This window comes from Labrus bergylta, chromosome 16 (genome assembly GCF_963930695.1).
Source record: "Labrus bergylta chromosome 16, fLabBer1.1, whole genome shotgun sequence".
In the NCBI taxonomy this organism is placed as follows: Eukaryota; Metazoa; Chordata; class Actinopteri; order Labriformes; family Labridae; genus Labrus; species Labrus bergylta.
This window is the reverse complement of record NC_089210.1, coordinates 1,163,862-1,189,043: the sequence shown is the minus strand read 5'-3', so window position 1 is coordinate 1,189,043 and position 25,182 is coordinate 1,163,862. Positions and strand designations below refer to the sequence as shown.

At 45.2% G+C, this 25,182-nt stretch overlaps 1 protein-coding gene across 2 annotated transcripts in view; it reads left to right on the top strand.

The window, feature by feature from the left end:
* usp43b (ubiquitin specific peptidase 43b) overlaps positions 1-24,974 on the top strand; it is a 59,418-nt gene extending 34,444 nt beyond the window's left edge. Inside the window, exons 7-16 of one of the 2 annotated variants that reach the window (XM_065964425.1) lie at positions 2,196-2,358; positions 5,328-5,439; positions 11,963-12,066; positions 13,742-13,819; positions 13,911-14,040; positions 15,156-15,498; positions 15,858-16,016; positions 16,734-16,907; positions 21,551-22,630; positions 23,885-24,974. In XM_065964425.1, the coding sequence (XP_065820497.1) occupies positions 2,196-2,358; positions 5,328-5,439; positions 11,963-12,066; positions 13,742-13,819; positions 13,911-14,040; positions 15,156-15,498; positions 15,858-16,016; positions 16,734-16,907; positions 21,551-22,630; positions 23,885-23,895 (2,354 nt within the window). In that variant the 3' untranslated portion in view covers positions 23,896-24,974. Of the gene's footprint in view, positions 1-2,195; positions 2,359-5,327; positions 5,440-11,962; positions 12,067-13,741; positions 13,820-13,910; positions 14,041-15,155; positions 15,499-15,857; positions 16,017-16,733; positions 16,908-21,550 lie in introns of both variants that reach the window. The other variant, XM_065964424.1, reaches the window with a different exon arrangement.
* Positions 24,975-25,182: the final 208 nt, after the last annotated feature.

Here is a 25,182-nt window from a genome sequence, read left to right as displayed (position 1 = left end):
TTTAGTCTGGCTCACACCGAGTGTGTGCGTCACAATAAGAGAAGCCTCAGAGTGCACCGGACTGATGAGCTCTCAGACTCCCCGCCGTTTCTCAGAATTAGTCTGGAGTTTTTTTATCCTGAGAGGTGAGAATCCACCGGACTGCTACAGGAAGTTCACTTCTGTTCTCACAAGGTTGTTTTCACATGTTGTAGACACATGGCCGACATACTCTCCATCAGTCATCCTGTAAACAAAAAGAAAAAAAAAACAGGAGGCAGCCATAAAAAAGTGTCTAGAAACAGCGGCGCTTCTGACAGCGAGCCATAAAAACCTGATTTATCGAGCGGTGGCAGACGGAGGCGTCCTCCCGGCGTGCACACACAACAAATCCAAGCTGAGGTGACCTCTGCGTGGTTCTGCCGTTTCATGAACATGTTTCCCCGAGCATTTAAAAAAGGTATTTGCCTTCTTATAAATCATTCCTGCAGCTGCCGGAGGACTCGTCGTCTTGTCATGGCGAGCGCGGCGTTGTGATTTAAGCAGGTTTTGATCACACGCTTGATTAGAGTGGCGTTAATAAATGAACGCTGTGCATACTTATCCTTACGCTCGCTCTCCGGGTCGAGACGAGGCGGCTCCAGTGTAGGCTCTGATTCATTGTTATGTAGGTCCCGCCCCTTCAGATGTTTCACAGCTTCAACATGTGCGCCCTAAACGTTCAAACACGTCTTTAACCCTCATGCATCATTATGGACATTTTTGTCCATTTGGGAAAAAGTTTCCTCTTCATCTGGTCATCATTTTGTCTGTTAGTACATCTGTGCCCTTTAATGCCAGAATCATGTAATCAAACTGGCATTTAAAGGGTTAAATTCCTAAAAATGATTAAATATTTGGTAGTTTTGAGCAGGGCTGAAGTTGTTTAAGAGATTTATGCAAAAAAAAGTAGAAAGAAATATCAATCTGTTCTATTTTTATATCAGTTTTTGTAAATTGGACATTTTCGGCCTCCAATGTCCAAACAGGGAACTACATTTTAAATCTGATGCTACACGAAAACTAACAATGCATCAAAGTCAATATTTAGGATAATCTTTGACATATCCAAGACTGTTTTTAAATAAAAATCCCCCAGCCACCAAATATTTGTTGAAAAATAACTCATTTTTGTGTTTTTTTTTTTTTTCATAAATAACAACAGTGGCATCAAATAATCAAACTGGCATTTAAAGGGTTAAATTCCTAAAAATGATTGAATGTTTGGTAGTTTTGAGCAGGGCTGAAGTTGTTTAAGAGATTTATGCAGAAAAAAGTAGAAAAAAATATCAATCTGTTTTATTTTTATAGCAGTTTTTTGGAAGTGGACATGTTTGTCCTTAGTGACGTAAGAGGGTCGTAAATTGGAGTCCTGGCGTTTGCTTTGTCGGTGATGAATCAGGCGTTGGTGTAAATAACCGTTTAATGGAACGATTGGGGTTCAGCTGCCTCAGATAATCGATACCTCCTCATCTGAGTCTTATCACCATCCTGATTTATCACCATGAACTTCTGAAGGGACGACCTGCTGACGTCACGTTTCCCGGGGATCTTATGATCGCAGCTCTTCACTCACTCAGTCAGTCACACTCCTCTGAGCGGCGGCGGGCGGCGTCGGGGGGGGGGGCGGGAGAGAAGTGGAGCTGCCTGGCACCCCACCAGGACAGGATGTGGAGCAGTCGCTGCATCAGATAATACCTCCTGCTGAGAGTGCAGGCAGCCATTGGTCCATCTGTTCTCCCATCTGAATCACTGTTCCCCAAATAGAAAGCTGCTGTCTCGCCACTTTACCCATCTCGCACTTCTCCTCCTCGCTCCTTGTTAGACGTGTTCAGTTACACAATCAAGTTTTCAGGATTTCAAATCAGAAATCAGACTCTGGATCATCATGTGTGGATCGTTGCAAAACACCGGAGGAGTCAGAAGTTATTGAAGAAAACAAACAATTTATCACAGAACGGGTTTGGGCGCCGGATGGCCTAGCGGTTATGAAGCACGCCCCATGTACATAGGCTACAGCGATGTGTTCAAATCTGACCTTCTGACCTTTGCTGCGCGTTTTAAAACAAATAGCATTGAACAGTTACCTCACATTTCCTCAGCAGCTGAATCTAAACCTTTCTCTCCTCTTTCTCTCTGACGCTCTCTTGACTGACGTTCTCCCCTCCTCTTGTCAGGTTATCATCACAGCCTCCCGTCCTCGCCGTACTCCACGGGTCCAGAGGGTCAGAGGTTGCCTCCCTCCGGCGCCTTGTCATCAGAGTTTCTCAACCAGGGCGTCCCAGTGAAGATTCTGCTGCTGGTGTGCAACGCCGCCGGAGCGGGCCAGCAGACCGTGAGGTGATTATATCTGTTGACCCCCTTCAAACAGCGCTTGTCTAATAATAGCCTAGCAACGGTAACCAGGCGAGGGGAGACCGCTTTGAACTCCTTTGCATGTTGAAGTAGAGCGGGGTGTCTTTTTACTTTTTTACACAACCAGAGAAAAAAAACAACAATGTGAGATGTGATTCAATCTAGTAGCAGAGAGATTCTTTGCTAGCCTCGACGTCATCTTTTGTTGTAGAATTGATCGAGAGCCCCTCATTTTCCCCTGAGCTGGGAAATCTTTGTATTTCTGAGTCTGAAAAGAAGCTTCCAGTGACGCAACATGACGATTTTTGTCACTGGAAGCTGTTGCGGTTAGCGGGGTGAAACTACAATGCTAGTTCATCATAATTATGTCTAAATGTTTTTATTTCTATATTTCTACTGCTATATTTATATTTTGGAGAAACTGTAACAAACGTATTTCCCTCTGGGATTAATAAAGTGTTTCTGATTCTGAACTAGAGGACCTTAGTGGGAGTGGCCTGTGGTGCTGTGCATTCTGGGATTTGGTGTCTTTCATCCACATGAGCCAAAAAGACTCTTTCTGCCTTTTCTCAGCCAAGAAGGCACCAACTTCAAAATGTATTTCACATTTCTACATATATGACCCAATGTCAACACAGATTCATGTTTCAATGGGTGAAGTGTCCCTTTAAGTTGACGCCAGCTTTAAAGGTTACAGCGCTGTAACGTTAGCGACTGAATTGACAGAAATCTTCCTGATGTTCGGTTCTCTCTCAGCGGACGTCAGCTCTGTTTACAGAAGCTGAGTCCACATTTTATCAAACGTCAAGGTCACGTCAGCTCCCAGTTCCAGAAAGAGGCCCGGCGTCTCGCTGTGAGATGAGTTTCAGATCAATGGCCCTGAGGACTCGGGACACCTGCCGTGATATAGAGATCAAACATTCATCTCCCTGACGAACGTGCAGAGAGATCAATACGAGACAGCTCGCCTGCTCGGCTGTGGGGGAAAGTCCAATCCCACTCCCAGTGTCGGTTTCTCCTTCAAACACCTCGCCGCCGTCCGTCAAAACCACCCACCGCCTCCCACTCTCATCAGGTGACAGCTGGACGTCAGGAAAACGATTTTGGAGTCACTTACTCTTCTCTCACTCTGGTTACTGAAATGCACCTGAGAAGCTTCTCTGCAGACAAAGTGTGAAACGCTCTGATTGGTTGAACTGTGATACACAGGAACAAGTGCAGCTCTCATATTCTCTATGACGAGACTGTGAGGAAGAAGACTGACCTTTTGTCTGTCACTGTAAGAGTTCCAAGTTACTAATTTCCTTCAGAGCTGAGATTTAAAGAGCGCTGTCCTGCACTGATGATTGACACATCACAGAAAACAGAGCCGACCATCTTTCATGGTAGAAATATTTAATTTGCATCTCGTTCATATTCTCTGATCCAACCTTCACATCAGGGTCCTAAGTCTCTGACTAGACTCTTCTCTTCTGTCGCCCCCCGGTGGTGGAATGAACTTCCAAACTCCATTGGATCTGCAGAGTCTGCACCTTTAAGAAAAAGTTAAAGACCCAGCTCTTTCATGAATACCTACTAACTTAATGATGATGGTCTCCATATTATTGATGATGATGATGGTGATGACGATGGTTTTTGTTTGATAACGACGACTTATAAGATGGTTTCTATACTGATTAGAGCTCTCAAGAACTGCCCTCAATGTTGTGCTTTGCCTCTGGTCACTTCCTGTCAGCACCTGTGTGTCCAATCAGACTCAAAGCTGATCATTTGCTCTTACTGACATTGTTCCCTTTTTTCTAGATCCTTGCTCGTGTTGTTCTTACTCTCTGATGTACGTCGCTTTGGAGAAAAGAGTCTGATAAGTGAATTGTAGAATTGTAATGAGAGTCCTCGATTAGTTCATTTAAAGGTCAAAGACGCTGAACGTCTCCCTTGAAGGAGGCCTTTGATTCAGCATTCACAGAAACTAAAACCACACAACCCAGGAGGGGAATCGTTTCTCCCTTTGCTTCCAAAGTTTCCAAATCAATTCTCCTCATTTAGTCTCTACCGTGCAGTGGTCGGGGTCACTGCAGCCGCCACAGCACGCTAATGGTTACCATCCTATTCTGTTGTAGGGGAGACCACACTAACCGAGACCAGAGTGCTCCGAGACCGAGACATTAAGGGATCGAGACTGAGACCAGAAAAATCACAGAAAAATATTCATCTTGTGTGCAAAGGGTCTCATCCCTTGCTTAGACTGTAACACCGGGAAGGTTGCGGCCATAACCAGGGGATAAAAATCAAATTATAAATGTAGTTTGAGACCGACACAAGACCGAGTAGTCCAAGCTTCCGATTCCAAGACCTTCAAAAAGTGGTCTCAAGATCGATTTCAAGAACTCCAACACTTCCATCCTAAACAGTAATCCATCTCCATGGCAACTATTGTTTGTATTCTGGAGGATTTGTCAGATTTTTGCTGCTTTGTTTAAGTGTCTTTCAACAAAACAAATATAAAAACTAATTAAAGAGAGAATGTATTTCTTCCACACAGCTTTTATTTCTTTCCTCTCCTGAGCGCCGCTCGGCCGTGTGCTGAGCCTGTGTGTCGACATGTTTTCATTCTAATAAATCTGAAGCATACAATGGAGGGCTGCCCTCAATTAAATGTGTTATGATGACTTGAGCTATCATTTCAGAGGAGGAGGAGGGGGGGGGGGGGGGGGGGGGGGGGGGGGGGGGGGCGAGGTCGGCACTCGTCCCTCTCCTCAGCAGCTATTTTCACTCATTATCTCGCTCTGTCCTCTCAGAGATACCCCGTAATGAGAAGCCTCCTCTCATGCCGATCATCATGATTATTTACATCACAATGGGATGAAGGGAAACGTGAGACAGTCCGGGTTTATGGCGAGCGCTGCGAGCTGTCATTTGAAGCTTTTTTTTTTCTTTCTCTGTTTCTAATTAAGGTTTGGACCTCCGTTCCTAATGAGGGAGGACCGGTCTATTTCCTGGGACCAGCTGCAGCAGAGCATCCTCAGCAAGCTGTATTACCTGATGATCAACGGAGCTCAGGCGCAGGTATCACAAAACTACTCGTAACCATTTAGAGTGGATATGAAGGAAATCGACTTTTTATCCTTTGATGAGGACGTGGAGTAGATGATTGGCTCACGTACCGACTCTTAAACACGGCCGCTACTCGAACCCTTCTCGTAAAACCCTTCTCGTAAAACCCTTCCTGCCTTATTATCGTCTTAATGTAATTCATATGAAACACAAGTTAAAGCCTCTGCAAGCAGGATTTCTTAACTGACTTTTTGATCCAGTAGATGTCGCCCTTGAGCTCCTCCATCCTGAAGCCTCCGCTCTCCTCCAGAGACACACATCCAACCCCCCTCGAATCGCGTTCAAACAAAGGATCAAAATCGTCCTTTCCTCGAGCTTCACATCGCCTGTGTCCTGCATTGTTGTGTTAGCATGCTAATGTTAGCGCTCTTTAGTTAGCTCGTAGCTTCACATTTCATGTAAACTGACACAGAATGAGCGTGATCTAAAAACTCTGACTAACATCCAAATAATCAGTGAGTATGTTCTTCTTCTTCTCTCTAGTTCTTGACTAAAACAGCTTTTATACACAAGGGGAGGAGCCGGCCGTCCCGTCCATGTAAACACGGCTCTGACAACAACACAGCCAGCGGGACTCGAGCTTCTCCCTCATTGTAGACAGTCAGGACTCAGAGACACATTTACACAGGACAGACTTTATGATTTATTTTGGGTTATTTTTACCTCTATTTGATGGGACAGTGGATAGAGTAGGAAATGAGGGAGGAGTGGGGAACAAAACGCTGGAAAGTAGCCACTAGTCGGATTCGATCTCGGGCTGCCCGGTGGAGGCCTATAGCCTCGTACCGCGACCTAACCACTTGGCCATCTGTACCCCTGGATCTGCTTTCCTTAGGAGAGGTTTGATTACAAAAGATCGTATTTTTTTGTAAGCGATCGATATTAGAAATAATAAAAAGAACAGGGAGTTGTGATGAGGACAGTCATGGTCGACATCGTCTGCAACCACAACAACAAGAAGTCAGGGGATAAATAAGTTTTATATTATTAGGTATTCTATGTTTTATTTACTGCATCCACAACCAGAAACCTCCTGGGCTGCAGTTGCCTCTCAGCCCTGTGTGATAAATCAGCGCTAATTGTTCCATGATGCTCGTAAAGCTAACATTTAACGGCCTTGTTGTGTGGGCGCGCTTGTTTTCTGAGCACCGGCTGGAGGCAGAGCGGGGACACGGCTCCCTCCTGCCGGGCCGGCTGGCGCACCTGTTCCTGGGACAGGTTTACTGGCTCAGGACGGAGCAGAGCGTGCCCACACATGGACGACGAGTGGTACAGCGGGGAGAGCTCAAAGCCCCCCCCCCCCCACCAGAACACAGGCCGAGGAGTCAGGTTAACGGGTTTGAGACATGTGCATGATTATTCCTCTCTGCCCTCCTGTCGTCTGGTTTCTCATGTGGGTAGAGACTCCATAAAGAAATCTAGATTTGTTTTGTGGAGGAGGCTGCAGCTTCTTCTGGAGAGAGAACACTTCAGTGACTCTGCTGCAGCGTCCTGTTGGTCCAGGTTGACTCTGTCCGCTGTTTCTGTGACAGTCTCTAACCCTCTTTACTGTCTATACTAAGAGTCAATGTTTGGCTTTTTTTCTGCAGGTTAAAGGCTTAATATGCATTTTTTTTGATCCAGCAGATGTCGCCCTTGAGCTCCAGCATGAAACCAAAACAACTGGCGCTGCATTGTTGTGTTAGCATGCTAATGCTAGCGATCTTTATTATGCTGGTATCTTCACACTGCATGTAAATTTACCTGAAATGAGCGTGATCTAGAAACACAGTTAAGCAGTGAGTACAGTATGTTATTCTTCTTTTCTCTAGTCCCTCAATTAAACAACTTTTATACACGAGGGGAGGAGTCAGCCGGCCGTCCTGGCGATGTAAACAAAGTGAAGATAGGACTCTGAAAACTCTGAAAACATCACAGACAGTGGGACTCGGGTGTTACACCCATTGTAGACAGTCATGACTCACAGAGTTATTTTCAGAGGAGATACTTGATTTCTACATTTAAGTGTGAAAAATCACATAAAGACTTTAAAGCTCTTTGAAAGTTATTCCCTGAATTCCCTCAGTTTTAGTCTCTTAGTGGAGTTCACACACTGCACAGAAACTGTAAATCAGCTTTCTGCACATGACTCAGTGTTCTTTGAGAGACGTGAGGAGAGAGAGAGAGAGTGAGCGAACGAGGAGGAGGAGAGGATTCAGGTGCAACATTTCCAGTAGCTCAGCCGGAGATCTGAAGTCTCCTTTGTGCCTCACGCTGTCAGCCGTTTAATTAAAGCCCGCCTCGTACAGTATAATCAGTTGGCTGTAGTCTACCTCTGCCAAGACAGCTCGGAGCAGATGTTTGCTCTTCATCGCTCAGCTCCACTGAATGTTTCCTTATTTTCCTGGAGTCTTCAGCTTCTGTCTAATTTTAGCTCCTCAAAGATTCAAACACAAAAAGAATCTGCTGCCATCTACAGCTATTTGTCCCGCTTTTGACATCACTTGACATCTTAATTTGAGCGTTTTGCAGATTGATGTTGAGCAGTAAAACATGCTGCATGAATCTACAGTCACATTAACGCCTTCTGGAGCCGTATGTGAACAAACAGGCCCTGAACGCTGCAAACTCTGGAAAATATAAAAATCCCTGTTTATGCACACACACGCACACACGCACACACACACACACACGCACGCACGCACGCACGCACACACACACACACAGAAACACAGAGTGCTTACAGTAACAACATAATGAAACTCTGTGCTCTTTGCTTGGGCAGTAATTGGAGATCTTTTGCCCTGTCAGGCACAAACAATGCCACAAACATCCCCCCCTCCCCCCTCGCACCAGCCTCACTGAACACACAGAGTCATTAACCCCGGGTAAAAAAACATTTTTCCCATGACAGAAACCTCCCAAACATGTGAGTCTCCTCGTTTTATGAGAAGATGTTAACTGCTCACATTTCATTTTTCTCCTCGCTCGTACTTAACTATCCGATCAGTTTTACTAAACCGACCCAGCGTCCCTCAACGTTTTCTCTTCTTCTGTGCTGAGTGGACATGAACACACAGCAGCACAACAGTTTGCTTCAACATGCATCAGTCAACAATACAACTGCCGCAATAGCGAGCACATTTAAAAGCCTCTTCTTCTCTTGTTGGATTTTTGAACTTTCTTTTTTTTTAAACCTCCCTTAGGGGGCGCCACCTGACAGCCCTCACTCTCTGTCCCTGCTAAGCGTCACATGCATTATCGCTGTGAAGTCCAAAGTTTGTCAATGAAACTTTGGTTCGTCTCCTCTGTCGCCCCCCGGTGGTGGAATGAACTTCCAAACTCCATGTGATCTGCAGAGTCCCTCTGCACCTTTAAGAAAAAGCTAAAGACCCAGCTCTTTATGAACACCTACTAACTTAATGATGATGGTCTCCATATTATTGATGATGATGGTAATGACGATGGTTTTTGTTTGATAACGACGACTTATAAGATGGTTTCTATACTGATTAGAGCTCTCAAGAACTGCCCTCAATGTTGTGCTTTGTCTCTGGTCACTTCCTGTCAGCACCTGTGTGTCCAATCAGACTCAAAGCTGATCGTTTGCTCTTACTGACATTGTTCCCTTTTTTTCTAGATCCTTGCTTGTGTTGTTCTTACTCTCTGATGTACGTCGCTTTGGATAAAAGAGTCTGATAAGAGAATTGTAGAAAGCCATCAAATAAAAATGAAGAGGAATGATCGCTCTATAAGAGAGAAAAAAGAAAAGAGGAAGAGGAGTAATCGTCTTGACACCCCTGAAATGTTTGAGCACACATTTTCCGTAAAGTGGAGCAGGCAGGAGACGGGGAGGATGGACTTTTCTCATCATTGGGGGGTTTGTAGACGGACTAGAGACACAATTATATGTGACCTTTAAAAAAGAACTTAACTCTTATGAAGTGTCGCTCTTACAAAAGCTACACAGGCCTGGATTAGAGTGAAAACTCTGAGATATCTTTGTGTGTGTGACTTGCTGAATCTTTTAGTCACACTCTGTGTCTTTGCCATTGGAGGATGTGAAATCTGAAGCCACACATTTGAGTTTTCAGAGTTTTATCTTTTGTCTTTGAGACGATGTTTGGACTCTTTGGGTGGTCTTTCTGTGTAAACACTGAGCCTTTCATTGGAAGTCCCAGCGAGAGCAAAATGAAAAGACAACATGTTTTGTGCTTACACTCGTCATCTAGCTTTACAGGCAGAAACATGCAGAAGAGCAGCACAGGACACCTCTGTGTTCGTAAACACATGAAGAAGAAAAACGACAATACAGTCTTTGTTACGCAGCTGATGGACGTCCAGTGATTCAGCAGCTGACTGACATGTCTGATACTGAATATATTTACTCTACACATCGTTCACATGGATTATGTAACCTCCCCTCAGGGTTATGGATTCCACCAGGTTCATGTGTTCAGCATGTCAATATTGCCGTGTGCTCTGGTGTGATCCTCGTCATCAGAGAGCTCCTGCTGGATCGACTCAGAGCGAGGGTTTGTGTTTGAGCTCAGCCAGAAGCTACACGCCAAATTTCAGCACAAGACGAGATCGCTTTCATTCTTGTGAAGAACGCCTTAACTCCTAAAGACGCCTCGAATATCAGAGTAATAAAAGTTTGCTTAAAATGAAGAGAATAAGAAAGACAAGGACCATGTTTGACCTTTCTTTTTTATCTTCAAATTTGGCTTTCTGTCCAATAAATTCCTACAGAAGCCTGAAGCCGACGTTCATCCGTGAAATGCCATGTGGTGAACTCTGTAGCTTCAGTGTTTATCCAGCTCTGCATGGGTCTGTAAACCTTTCTGCGTTCTAACCTCTCTCCTTAGGTTTCTCCATGTTTCCTTAATGTCTGATCAGATAGTGAGCTCACTTTATCATTTCACTCTCTACACATCTCACTGATTGGACCTTTAACATGCAAACAAAACTTTGGTACTACAGTATTGTTGGGAGTTAAAGAGCATCAGGTGCAGGCTTCGACCTCTCCCTCCTGGTGGCCCGCTTTGTTCTCGTCTGTCTTTTTGTTGCTTCAGCCTGAAGACTTACTAAATAAAACCCTGAGAGTGTGAAAATATGCCAATGTTTACATGAACACGCCCAGCTCTGCATTCCTGCAAAAGTTCTGAACAGATGTCCAAGAGTCCAGCCATGACTTCAATCAGCGTGCACCAGCAAGTCAGAAGAGGAAGTTTTCATTCATTTGTTTCTAATGGTTTGTCAGTAGACACAACGTTTTCAGTCGCTCGAGAGTTTTGAAGCTTTTGAGTCCGCCATAGGAGAGATGGATGATTCAAAACCCGACCCAGCATCAATCCCTTCATCATGATAACCTTTTATAGCCGAGCGATCTTCCTCAGCTAAACGGTTTAAAGCTTAGGATCAACCATTCAGCCCGTCTGCCAAGTTTACTGAGTCAAAGCGGAGCTCGTTTGAGACGCAGACTGAAAGTGAAAGAAGATCTGGACCTCACCTGAGAAGCCTCTGGATACTCATCAAACACCTTTACTTCCTGCCTGCTAGTCTCCAACACGAGCCATCTGGAACTGATCCGCAGTAATGACTCTTCTTCTGCACACACATATTGGATTCATAAAACATTTGCAGACACATTTTTAATGTTGTGAATCCTCCGAACAGAGCCGTTACTCTGACGGATCTCCTCACAAAACTCTGAGCTACGTCTTCTCATTTCACCGTCGTGACATCATCTCATCAAACGTATGCAGAAGCAGAATGGACGACAACGCCCGGGGAGCTACTGTTCTGATAGATCGCTGCAGTGAAACTAAAGAGTGTGGGGCAGAAAAAGAGGAGACGTTAGCATGCTAACTTACCCACAATGCCCTGAACCAGCTGCGACAAAATAACCAACATATAAGTTCAGATCTGGTGTTCTCTCTCTGGCCGTTGAAGTTGGTCGATTCAAAAATATTCCAGTAGAAAACAGACTTTGTGAGATGTGTGAGTTGGAGTCCAATTTTCTTTTGCATTGTACAAAATCTGATGATTTAAGAGAATCATTGTTTCATGAAGTAAAATCTGAAATATTGGGGCGGACAGATGTGCAGAAACTGGAATGGCTGTTTAAGTTTGATGTGTTCAAACTTGATTATTTTGTTTCAAAAGGTTGGAAAAGAAGACAGGATATTCTGTTTGATTGACTTCTTGCTTTCTCTATTTGTTTCTTGAGAATGAATATAGTTTACCTCGTGTACTCTGATCCGAGAACGTTTTTAATTTATGGTGTCATGTAAGAACATGTGATTTTTTTATTTTATTCAATGTGCGCAGAGGCGCTGCTCACCAACAGGCGAGGCAGGCCACTACTTTGGGCCCCAGACCAGTGGGGGGCCCTGAAAGGCTCACAAACTCAGCTCCGTCAGTCTGGAGCCCTCTTTTAAAAACTATCACCTGCACGTCTTTAACGGGTTTGTTTGTTGCGATCATCTTTCAGAACACCAGAGTGCTGTTCAACATCCGGGTGGTGGGAGGGTCAGCGTTCTACAGCTACCTGTCACCTCAGGACGGCCGGCCGCTCTACCATCCTGCTGTGGACAGGTGAGGGTCCCTTTAAGTTTATTCTAAGACCTCTGATGTCACACACACATTCAGTAAGTCCAGCAGCTGTGAGAAGACGTTTGGGTTTGATATCGTTACAAATATTTCAGATTCAGTATTTCTTAATGAATGGTATCGTTTATAACCAGGTGTGATTAAGTCCAGGTTTTAATGTCAGACCTTTTTTTCATCCTTTAAACTGTAAAGGTGAGAGTTTTTATTTCCCAGCATCTCCTTTTCAGTGCTCTGATGTCTGATGGCGTTTCTCTTGCAGTTGTTTGTGTTTTCAAAGGAGCCTCGTTCAGAAAGTCTATTTGTGTGGTTTCTAAGAGCGGCTCATTCAACGGCCTGATGGAGCTTTCAATCTTTTGACACACTAATGTGCCACACGCTGTGTCCCTGGAAACGAATGTAATGATAAATATGATGATTCAGAAAAGAAAAGGAGCTGCTCTACAGTCAGAACAAACGTGTGTTAGTGTCCTTGTGAAGAGATCTGTGATACTGTGGTAAAATGTTTAGAAGGTCAATCAAATCAGTCCCCCGACTGTTCATCCCACACTCACATCCTTTCCCTGTGTCTGTATCTGGGCTCATTGACCGCTACATATAAATCCTAAAACTCTGCATATTTATGAACCTCTCGTCTTCTTCTTGACGCTGACCTGCCGACATGTGGAAGCTCGTTCTTGCTGCAGTTTGGATTCAAAATCTGAACTCCAGATCCACATCAGTTCTTCAGTTCCTGTCATGTGTCTGATGTCTCCGTCTAGTCATGCTGCATTATATACTGTGGTAGTGCTGACACCTAGTGGTCAAAAGGCATCACTGCAGGGCAGGATTTCTTCTTTTTTTATGTGATGTTTACTTCAGTTCAGATCTTTATTGTCAAATTTGATTTGCAGCAGTGGACACAAAAACACAACAGATAAACAGACAGTGCAACACAACCTGATGAAATACAACCAAGAAATATAAAACTCACTGTTCGTTAAGAAGTTTCACTCAAATGGTATAAATGTATAAATATGATAAATATAAAGTGCAATAGCTCTGCTTGAAAGTGCAGTCAAGGATTTAAAGAAGTTTAAGAGCATTAATTGCACGAGGAACATATGAAAATTGAAATCTGTTTGCCTTAGCCCTGGGCAGCCTGAACCTCCAACCTGAGGAGAGAAGAACAGATTCCTCTAAGAGAGGACGACAGTCAGAGCTGGACAAGATAGACTTTGCTTTCCTAACAACTTGTCTGTTCCAGATATCTGACAATGAAAGCTGCTGAGTGCCGATTGTTTTACTGGCTGTATTGACGATACTGCAAAGACGATTTTTGTTCTGAACAGAAAGGTTACCATACCATGGCATTAGCAATCAAAATAATTAGATATGGACAGAAGAGGTTGAACTTATCAGAAGGCTGCAGGACAGAAAACCTCAGGTTGTCCGGCAGCTTGTTCCACAGCTGAGGACCGAGGACCTGTACCAGAGGACCTGAGGGGGTCTGGATGCCTCATAAAGGACTAGAAGATCTAATGGATGCTCAGAGATGCACAGTAACTGTTCATGCACATTTCATCAATGAAAAGAAGTTCAAGTTTGTCTTAATGGAGGAGTGAGGTTGTGCAGATGCTCCTCCTCTTCCTCAAATGACCTCTGACCTCTGTGTATCTCTCAGAGCTCTGAAGCTGTGCGGCTCAGGAGGACCTCCACATGTGAAGCTCATCATCGAGTGGGAGCACAGGATCAAAGACTGGTCAGTTCACTTCTGTCTCAGACCGTCTTTTGTGTCGTCATGGTTACACCTTAAAGGTTTTTTCAAACGTCTCCGTGTTCACCACCTGCAGTCTGTTTGGAAACATCCACGAGGAGGTGGTGAAGGACGCGGACAGCGTGAGGAATCAGCAGCAGCAGCACGTGCAGGCGTACAGCTGCACGCTGGACGAGTGTTTCCAGCTGTACACCAAAGAGGAACAGGTCAGTTAAAACCCCGATCAGCTGATGATGTCATGTTCATATCGTTTCTGTAAAACATATTTTTTTAAGGTAAGCTACATCGTTAGAATCTACTTCAGAGTTTTTTCTCCTCAGGAGGTCGACACTGATGAGAAAAACTAAATCACTTCAGGGTTTGTTTATCCCAAGACTGATATCTGAGGTGACACCTTGCAGACAGCTCCCACCTGTCACTCAAAGAGGCCACGCCCTAATTCCACATCACTTTAACCCATTTTTGGATCATTCATTTCTCCTAGATCGGCATTTTTCAGACCTTCTGTTGTGTTGATGTTCATACATCAAGCTTTTTGACCTCCTTCACCTTCTGTTGGGAGTTAGTGATGTTGTTTCAAAATGTTGTTAGTGAAACAGTAAATGTTTAAAAATGGCGTTCTTTATGACCTTAAAATCAAACCAATCCAACAACAAGAATAAATCAGTAAGAGTGAGAGTAAGAGAGGACATGTTTTCATAAATATCAGGGTTATTTAGTATTTTATATCAAAGTCAATCAACAGTTAACACAGTTCAGGAGCGTTGGCTGCAGTTACCTTGTGTCACCACTAGGTGGAGGTGCAGGCGTGAGGATGGAAAAATACTCCTGATCATTATCCTCACTTATAACTCCAAACTTATAAATATTAACATCAGTGATGATGAATCCTGCAATCATAAAATTTGGATTTCTCTCAGGACTTTTTTTGTTAATTTATAAAATGAAGGAATAAAAAAAACTAAAAAAAAAACTTCATTCAGTCAGGACATAGAATAGAGTAGAGTAGATCACACATCACTACAGGTGTATTTGTTTATTTGTTTATAAGGATTGTCATTAGTCTTCTTTGGGTCCAGGCGTTTGACAACAACAACACCCCCCCCCCCCATTTTCTTACTTCTTCTTCTTCTCTGCTTCTTAATAAACGGCCAAATAGAATATACAACAACTATCTCACAATGTACAGCTGAATCATGTCAATTAGTGTTATCAATATCGTCGGACAGGAAGTGATGCTTACCTGATAGTTGTCTTCACATGTATAACAGGGGACATGACCCTGCTAGAACACTAATCTGTTCTGTGGCGTTTCCTGCAGCTGGCCCCGGACGACGCCTGGAAGTGTCCTCACTGTAAGCAGCTGCAGCAGGGCGTGGTGAAGATGAGCCTGTGGACGCTGCCCGATATCCTCATCCTGCACCTGAAGCGCTTCAGACAGGTGGGCGAGCGCAGGAACAAGCTCACCACCTTCGTGCACTTCCCTCTGGCCGGCCTGGACATGACGCCTCACATGGTGAGCCGCGGCCACGCCTCCCATCAGCCCCCTCTGCAGCCGGGCTGGAAACAGTCCAGACGACCCGACCCGGCTCCTCCTGACTTCCTGTACGACCTGTACGCCGTGTGCAACCACCACGGAGGGATGCACGGCGGACATTACACAGGTCAGACTTTAAAACAGGATATGAAGCAGGATTTACGATTAGAGGGGTCTATGTCTGTGTTACACTGAATATTCTGACTACATTTTTGTCAAAACTGCAGCTCAGCTGATCTATTTTTTTTAAATCTATTTTTTTAAATCTATATTGTGGTATCTATCTACATTTTTGTCCATTAACACTGTAAATTTCCCCGTTGTTGGATAAATAAAGGATTATCTTATCTTTGGGGTCCAGTTCTGGTTTTCAGCTCTATAAGAGTGGGTCGCCACAGTAACAGACCTGCTCTGGTACGTGGCTGTGTTCACACTCAGACATCAAAGATATGAGAATATTTGAGTCCATTGTTGTTCTCTGTGCAGCGTTCTGCAGGAACTCGGTGGACGCTCAGTGGTACAGCTACGACGACAGCAGCGCCGAGCCGGTTCCTGAGGCGGAGGTGTGCACACGAGGAGCCTACATCCTCTTTTATCAGAGAAGAAACACCATCCCTCTCTGGTCTGCCAGCTCCTCGCTCACAGGTTGGTCCTTTTTTTAAAATGCTCTGAAGACGCTTCTCATGTTGAGAACAGAGTCTGACTCACATCCTTCAGACGTCATGCTCAAATAACGGGGGGGAATGTGGGAGGAGCTTTGAACCTTTTATATCTGCATGAATCTCTTTTTTCTGGATTCTGTTCCATCGTACACATTTGATTTTTCCCTGTGGAGGCAGGTTTGTTGTTCTGCTCTCGCTGTGGGCTCAGTAAAAACAATAGATATATAGATAATAAGTGTTTGAATCACCACAAGCCCTGCAGCTACTCAACTTTAGTCGCATGCAATTTGACACATTTTCAGACCAACTCTCAGAAATCATTTTATTGTTTTGAAACTTTAAATTATGTCCACAACTTTCCTCTTTTACGTTACATTAACGCCCACTGGACTTTAAAAATGTATCTTTCTTACATGCACTCTTTGAGTAGTTACACACACTAAGAATTTATTTCTCATAGTCCACTGCACAGCTCCTATTACACCTTTTGTACATTTTGTGTTTTTTATATTTTACATTTTACATTTTAAATTATATTTTATATATTGTAATATCTTATTCTGTATTATTTAAGTTGTTGCTAGTTCTGCTTTATTTCCTTGTTAATTGTTTAGCACCAATACACCAAGTCAGATTCCTCGTATGTGTAAATGTACTTGGCAATAAACCCCGATTCTGATTCTGATTTCATTTGTTTCAGGCTCCACCAGCTCGTCCACCTCTGACCACTGGCTGGTCCGTCTGACGGGGGGCAGCAAGCGGGGCAGTGTAGGGTCAGGAGGACCTGTTCCTGGACCTGCAGGTCCTCATCAGGCTCCGGAGTCTCCTGAGCTCCCTGTGTTTGGAGACGAGCCGACGAAAACACAAGAAACGAGTCAGTATCTGGAGAAGAGTCTTTATCTCACAGACATAAACATCTTAGAACAACTTAAGTTTGCTAGAATAACATCATGGTGCAGATTTGTAAAAACGTAAAAAGTTGAACTTTGTCAGGTCCGTCTTCATGAGAAGAAATTTTATGTTTTGAGATTCCGTTGACTCAAACTTAAGCAGACAACAAACATTCTTGTCTAAGGCAAGGCAAGTTTATTTATGTAGCACATTTCAACAACAAGGCAATTCAAAGTGCTTCACATAAGACATCAAAAAGCATCATGACAGAGGAAAGAAAAGAAACATTAAAATAGAACATTAAAAATCACTGAAATTATTAAATCTGAAAATATGTTCAAATAAAAATAATTCAAATGAAATTAATTGAAATAAGTGAAGTAAAAATATAAAAAGAGTTAAAGGTTACAGTGCAGAGTAAAAGTTAAAAATCTTATTAAAGCTATTTAATTAAGGGGCGCGCTGGTGGCGCAGTGGTTAGGGCGCGCGTCCCATGTGTTGAGACTCTCGTCTCGAGCGGTAGGCCCGGTTTCACTTCCACCCATGGCCCCTTTCCACATGTCATTCCCCGCTCTCTCTCCCTGGTTTCTGACTCTATCCACTGTCCTCTCTCTCTCTCTGGTTTCAGACTCTATCCACTGTCCTCTCTCTCTCTGGTTTCTGACTCTATCCACTGTCCTCTCTCTCTCTCTGGTTTCTGACTCTATCCACTGTCCTCTCTCTCTCTCTGGTTTCTGACTCTATCCACTGTCCTCTCTCTCTCTGGTTTCTGACTCTATCCACTGTCCTCTCTCTCTCTGGTTTCAGACTCTATCCACTGTCCTCTCTCTCTCTGGTTTCTGACTCTATCCACTGTCCTCTCTCTCTGGTTTCTAACTCTATCCACTGTCCTCTCTCTCTCCCTGGTTTCAGACTCTATCCACTGTCCTCTCTCTCTCTCTGGTTTCTGACTCTATCCACTGTCCTCTCTCTCTCTCTCTCTGGTTTCTGACTCTATCCACTGTCCTCTCTCTCTCTCTGGTTTCTGACTCTATCCACTGTCCTCTCTCTGGTTTCAGACTCTATCCACTGTCCTCTCTCTCTCTGGTTTCAGACTCTATCCACTGTCCTCTCTCTCTCTCTCTGGTTTCAGACTCTATCCACTGTCCTCTCTCTCTCTGGTTTCAGACTCTATCCACTGTCCTCTCTCTCTCTCTGGTTTCTGACTCTATCCACTGTCCTCTCTCTCTCTCTCTCTCTCTGGTTTCTGACTCTATCCACTGTCCTCTCTCTCTCTGGTTTCTGACTCTATCCACTGTCCTCTCTCTCTCTGGTTTCTGACTCTATCCACTGTCCTCTCTCTCTCTGGTTTCAGACTCTATCCACTGTCCTCTCTCTCTCTCTCTCTCTCTGGTTTCTGACTCTATCCACTGTCCTCTCTCTCTCTGGTTTCTGACTCTATCCACTGTCCTCTCTCTCTCTCTGATTTCTGACTCTATCCACTGTCCTCTCTCTCTCTCTGGTTTCTGACTCTATCCACTGTCCTCTCTCTCTCTGGTTTCTGACTCTATCCACTGTCCTCTCTCTCTCTGGTTTCAGACTCTATCCACTGTCCTCTCTCTCTGGTTTCTAACTCTATCCACTGTCCTCTCTCTCTCCCTGGTTTCAGACTCTATCCACTGTCCTCTCTCTCTCTCTGGTTTCTGACTCTATCCACTGTCCTCTCTCTCTCTCTGGTTTCAGACTCTATCCACTGTCCTCTCTCTCTCTGGTTTCAGACTCTATCCACTGTCCTCTCTCTCTCTGGTTTCTGACTCTATCCACTGTCCTCTCTCTCTCTGGTTTCTGACTCTATCCACTGTCCTCTCTCTCTCTGGTTTCAGACTCTATCCACTGTCCTCTCTCTCTCTCTCTGGTTTCAGACTCTATCCACTGTCCTCTCTCTCTCTGGTTTCTGACTCTATCCACTGTCCTCTCTCTCTCTGGTTTCTGACTCTATCCACTGTCCTCTCTCTCTCTGGTTTCAGACTCTATCCACTGTCCTCTCTCTCTCTGGTTTCAGACTCTATCCACTGTCCTCTCTCTCTCTGGTTTCAGACTCTATCCACTGTCCTCTCTCTCTCTGGTTTCTGACTCTATCCACTGTCCTCTCTCTCTCTGGTTTCTGACTCTATCCACTGTCCTCTCTCTCTCTGGTTTCAGACTCTATCCACTGTCCTCTCTCTCTCTCTCTGGTTTCAGACTCTATCCACTGTCCTCTCTCTCTCTGGTTTCTGACTCTATCCACTGTCCTCTCTCTCTCTGGTTTCAGACTCTATCCACTGTCCTCTCTCTCTCTGGTTTCTGACTCTATCCACTGTCCTCTCTCTCTCTGGTTTCAGACTCTATCCACTGTCCTCTCTCTCTCTCTGGTTTCTGACTCTATCCACTGTCCTCTCTCTCTGGTTTCTAACTCTATCCACTGTCCTCTCTCTCTCTGGTTTCTGACTCTATCCACTGTCCTCTCTCTCTCTGGTTTCAGACTCTATCCACTGTCCTCTCTCTCTCTCTGGTTTCTGACTCTATCCACTGTCCTCTCTCTCTCTGGTTTCTGACTCTATCCACTGTCCTCTCTCTCTCTCTGGTTTCTGACTCTATCCACTGTCCTCTCTCTCTGGTTTCTAACTCTATCCACTGTCCTCTCTCTCTCCCTGGTTTCAGACTCTATCCACTGTCCTCTCTCTCTCTCTGGTTTCTGACTCTATCCACTGTCCTCTCTCTCTCTCTCTCTGGTTTCTGACTCTATCCACTGTCCTCTCTCTCTCTCTGGTTTCTGACTCTATCCACTGTCCTCTCTCTCTCTGGTTTCAGACTCTATCCACTGTCCTCTCTCTCTCTCTCTGGTTTCAGACTCTATCCACTGTCCTCTCTCTCTCTCTCTGGTTTCAGACTCTATCCACTGTCCTCTCTCTCTCTGGTTTCTGACTCTATCCACTGTCCTCTCTCTCTCTCTGGTTTCTGACTCTATCCACTGTCCTCTCTCTCTCTCTCTCTCTCTGGTTTCTGACTCTATCCACTGTCCTCTCTCTCTCTCTGGTTTCTGACTCTATCCACTGTCCTCTCTCTCTCTCTGGTTTCTGACTCTATCCACTGTCCTCTCTCTCTCTGGTTTCTGACTCTATCCACTGTCCTCTCTCTCTCTGGTTTCAGACTCTATCCACTGTCCTCTCTCTCTCTGGTTTCAGACTCTATCCACTGTCCTCTCTCTCTCTCTCTCTCTCTGGTTTCTGACTCTATCCACTGTCCTCTCTCTCTCTCTGGTTTCTGACTCTATCCACTGTCCTCTCTCTCTCTCTGGTTTCTGACTCTATCCACTGTCCTCTCTCTCTCTGGTTTCTGACTCTATCCACTGTCCTCTCTCTCTCTGGTTTCTGACTCTATCCACTGTCCTCTCTCTCTCTCTGATTTCTGACTCTATCCACTGTCCTCTCTCTCTCTCTGGTTTCTGACTCTATCCACTGTCCTCTCTCTCTCTGGTTTCTGACTCTATCCACTGTCCTCTCTCTCTCTGGTTTCAGACTCTATCCACTGTCCTCTCTCTCTGGTTTCTAACTCTATCCACTGTCCTCTCTCTCTCCCTGGTTTCAGACTCTATCCACTGTCCTCTCTCTCTCTCTGGTTTCTGACTCTATCCACTGTCCTCTCTCTCTCTCTCTCTGGTTTCTGACTCTATCCACTGTCCTCTCTCTCTCTCTGGTTTCAGACTCTATCCACTGTCCTCTCTCTCTCTGGTTTCAGACTCTATCCACTGTCCTCTCTCTCTCTGGTTTCTGACTCTATCCACTGTCCTCTCTCTCTCTGGTTTCTGACTCTATCCACTGTCCTCTCTCTCTCTGGTTTCTGACTCTATCCACTGTCCTCTCTCTCTCTGGTTTCAGACTCTATCCACTGTCCTCTCTCTCTCTCTCTGGTTTCAGACTCTATCCACTGTCCTCTCTCTCTCTGGTTTCTGACTCTATCCACTGTCCTCTCTCTCTCTGGTTTCAGACTCTATCCACTGTCCTCTCTCTCTCTGGTTTCTGACTCTATCCACTGTCCTCTCTCTCTCTGGTTTCAGACTCTATCCACTGTCCTCTCTCTCTCTGGTTTCTGACTCTATCCACTGTCCTCTCTCTCTCTGGTTTCAGACTCTATCCACTGTCCTCTCTCTCTGGTTTCAGACTCTATCCACTGTCCTCTCTCTCTCTCTGGTTTCAGACTCTATCCACTGTCCTCTCTCTCTGGTTTCAGACTCTATCCACTGTCCTCTCTCTCTCTCTGGTTTCAGACTCTATCCACTGTCCTCTCTCTCTCTCTGGTTTCTGACTCTATCCACTGTCCTCTCTCTGCATTAAAGGCACGAAAAGCCCAAAAAATAAATCTTTAAAAAAAAAAAAAGCTATTTAATGAAAGGCAGCTGTAAACAGGTGAGTCTTCAACCTCCATTTAAAAGAGCTGAGAGTTTCAGCAGACCTGCAGTTTTCTGGGAGTTTGTTCCAGATATAGAGAGCATAGAAACTGAACGCTGCTTCTCCAGTCAAAGGACTCAGACTAGTCTAAAGTCTAAATCTAAAATAGTTGCCCCATATCTACTCTGGTTGTTGTAACATACTTTGTGTTTTCCTGCAGACGGGTTTGAATCCAAGCAGTTCCTCCGCGGGTCTCAGGGGCGGAGCCTGAGCATGAGATCCCCGAGCAAAGCGAAGGAGCCTCTGAGCAAAGTCCTGCCTCTGCGCTGGTCTTTTGGCTCTAAGGATAGGATCAAACCCCCCACACAGAGACCACCCGGGGAGCTGGTGGAGTACCTGGAGTCTGGACGGCGGCCGCGGTGCACAAAAGAGCCGATTGTAACGCTGGTGGCCACGCCCCCGCAGAGGAGCGCCCAGGGACGAGGACACGAGGCGGGACAGGACTGCAGCTCGCCAAGCGGCAGCAGTCTGAGCTGCGGCGACAGACTGAGCTCCGACGCCGGTTACTCTCCTAAAATCCCCGAGGGACAGAGCCGCCCGGGTGAGAGGAGCATCAACAGTCTGAGAGGCAGAGAGGACGCCGCTCTGAGACAGAGGGCGTCCAAGAGAACCCGGCAGGACCAGGGCCGGACGCTGGAGCTGCAGCTCCACAGAGGCGCCCTCCTGATGGGTCACGTCAGCCACAGCGCCCCCCCGAGCAGAGACTCCACATTAAGAAGGGCCAAAGGGGGGGTGTCCAGACCGCAGAAAGACCTGGTCCTTCAGCCTGAGGACAGACGGGGGGGTCAGGAGGGCCGCAGCCACGAGAGCCTCTTGTCTTTTTTTAAACCGGGCTTCATGAGGAAAGACTCCCCCGGGTCTCCGTTAAGGACGCACGACACACGGCGTCTGAACGGACATGGACACCTGGGGCGGCTGGCGTGCAGCAATTTAGCCAAACTGTCTCTGTCCAACGGGACTCTGACCACGGGAGCAGCGGACAACAGGAAGGCGTGCGATGTCCACAACTGCAACAAAGTCCAGCTGGTCAACGGGAAGGCGGGGCTTCACGACCCCGTGGACATAAAGCGAGCTCACAGCTCCAGTAACATCCAGACCAGACTGGACCTGACGTTCAGGCGGTGTGCGTCCCTGCAGAGGAACGGAGACGTCGTGGCCCCTCCCCCCCATCGGATTCTGCTAACAGACAAACCGGGCTACGCCACCCTGCAGCGGACTCGATACAGTACCACCTCCCTGGGTAGGAACAGACCAGAATCTCAGTGCAGGTTTTAAAGGACTATGACGTGTTACTAAACCTTTTTTACAACACCTGACAGATCATGACATCACGTTTCAGATCTCAGCTAGCTAACATGTTGCTATAGAGGACAACAGCTCTGCCTTATCTCACCTTACTGCGCTGTGATTGGTCAGTTCAACTGTGCAGCCGCTGGCTGGTAATATCTGCATTAAAGGCTTTATATGTGATTTTTCACCCTTAAATATAAATCAAGTATCTCCTCTGAAAATAACTCTGTGAGTCATGACTGTCTACAATGGGTGTAACACCCGAGTCCCACTGTCTGTGATGTTTTCAGAGTTTTCAGAGTCCTATCTTCACTTTGTTTACATCGCCGGGACGGCCGGCTGACTCCTCCCCTCGTGTATAAAAGTTGTTTAATTGAGGGACTAGAGAAAAGAAGAATAACATACTGTACTCACTGCTTAACTGTGTTTCTAGATCACGCTCATTTCAGGTAAATTTACATGCAGTGTGAAGATACCAGCATAATAAAGATCACTAGCATTAGCATGCTAACACAACAATGCAGCGCCAGTTGTTTTGGTTTCATGCTGGTGCTCAAGGGCGACATCTGCTGGATCAAAAAATCACATATAAAGCCTTTAAAGGGAAAGTTTTGTACTTTTAAATGTTGGTTGTCTGAGGTAGTTGTCTATAATATGAAGTAAATTATCCACTGGAGAGATGTTGGTTAGCTCCGCCCCTTTACTCAGACGGGAACATACGCGGCAAGTATTTTTGTCCTCGTAAATCTGGGCTACAACAAACAGCTTCAGAGTTAATGTCGACTGGTTGACTGAGAAAAAAATGACATTGTTTATTTTTGGAGTTTGTTTCAGCACTGACAGAAGATTTGATTTTTGCTCTTAACATTCAGAATGACGCACAATCAGCTGCCTTTAAGGGGGAAGTCTTGTGTTTGATCTATCGGTACTCCTGGCCAATCACAGCACAGGAGGAGTCGGATTGGTTAGAGATCTTTGTGTGTGTGACGGGGAAGAGAGGCTGTGAACAGAATAAAAAGAGCTTTAAAGGCTTTAGGAAGTAAGGTGCTGTGGTCGATCTGTCATCAGTAATCAATCCCACCGCAGCAGAAACAGACGGCTTCAGCCTCGAGTTGAAATCTTTGATTTTATTCAACAATGTTAAATCTGAGTGACTCCTCCAGTGACCGATAATCTGTAAATAACGGCTTCTTTTTTATTGAAGTGCCTCTGTGACAGCCCAGAAGAATGACTGCAGAGTAAAAGGACCTCTGGACCCGGAGAAGCTTTCAGGAGGACTCACCGCCAGACAGAAAGCTGCCGGACAGAAAGCCCCCCCCCCCCCCCCGCCCCGCCCCCCCTTCAGAGTACTGTTATCACTACTTACCTGTGTGTGTCTTAAAACTAAATCTATGCAGAGCGGGATGACGGAGGAGAAACACTGCTGTGAGAGGATTCTGTGTCGTATGTTTGTGCACAAACTGGTTTTCTATTTGAGTTGTGATCGAAGAGAAAGGGAGAAAGATGATTTTCTTTTACTCTCAGAAAACCAACATCTGTTCAGAAAATAGAAAAAAACACATAAAGTGTGTTTGGTTTATGCAGAGGAACTAATTACATCTCAAGAGAACAAGCTCAAATATTCTTTAAAAAGATGCAAAAAGTAGAAACAGCAGGAAGTGAAGAAGCTGCTAAAACAACATGCATCATGTGCTTTGCTGTTAACTCTTAATTTTGTTATGTCACTGCATCTTTTTTATAAAAGTATTCAATCATTTTGCATTGAGCTAACATGCTGAAGTTTCTGAGTTGTTGCTCCGACTTCAGCAGGCGTTCATGAGTATTTTCCAACTCTGAAACTCGTTTTTTCCCGATGCGTCCAACACCACATGAATGCAGCGTTTGTCCACTACTTGTGCATTGTTCTTTTTGCGTCATGTCTTATCTTAGGAGAGTCTGATCTGCTTTTCTTCTGTTGGCTGCTGAAGAGATAAGACTACGACACAGAAACAGCAGGCGACCTCGTTGGGACCGAACAGAAAGAATACATCCATTAAGCACCCCCGAAGCTTTGCAGAGCAATAAGAAGAAAAGGATTCTGTAAACATGTGAATTCATATCTCCGTCACCGCAGTCCGCTTTGAACAGTCGCCTGTAAAACACCTGAAGAAGAACCGAACAGAAAGAAGCAGCTCGCTGTGAAGCTGTTTTCTCATTTGGGATTGAAAGGAGGACTCACATGGTGTGCACACACACACACACACACATACACACACACACACACACATATACACACACACACACACACACACACACACATTCATCCTCTCTACACACACACACACACACATTCATCCTCTACACACACACACACACACACACACACACACACACACACAAACACACATATTCATCCTCTCTACACACACACACATTCATCCTCTCTGCACACACACACACACACACACACATTCATCCTCTCTGCACACACACACACATTCATCCTCTCTGCACACACACACA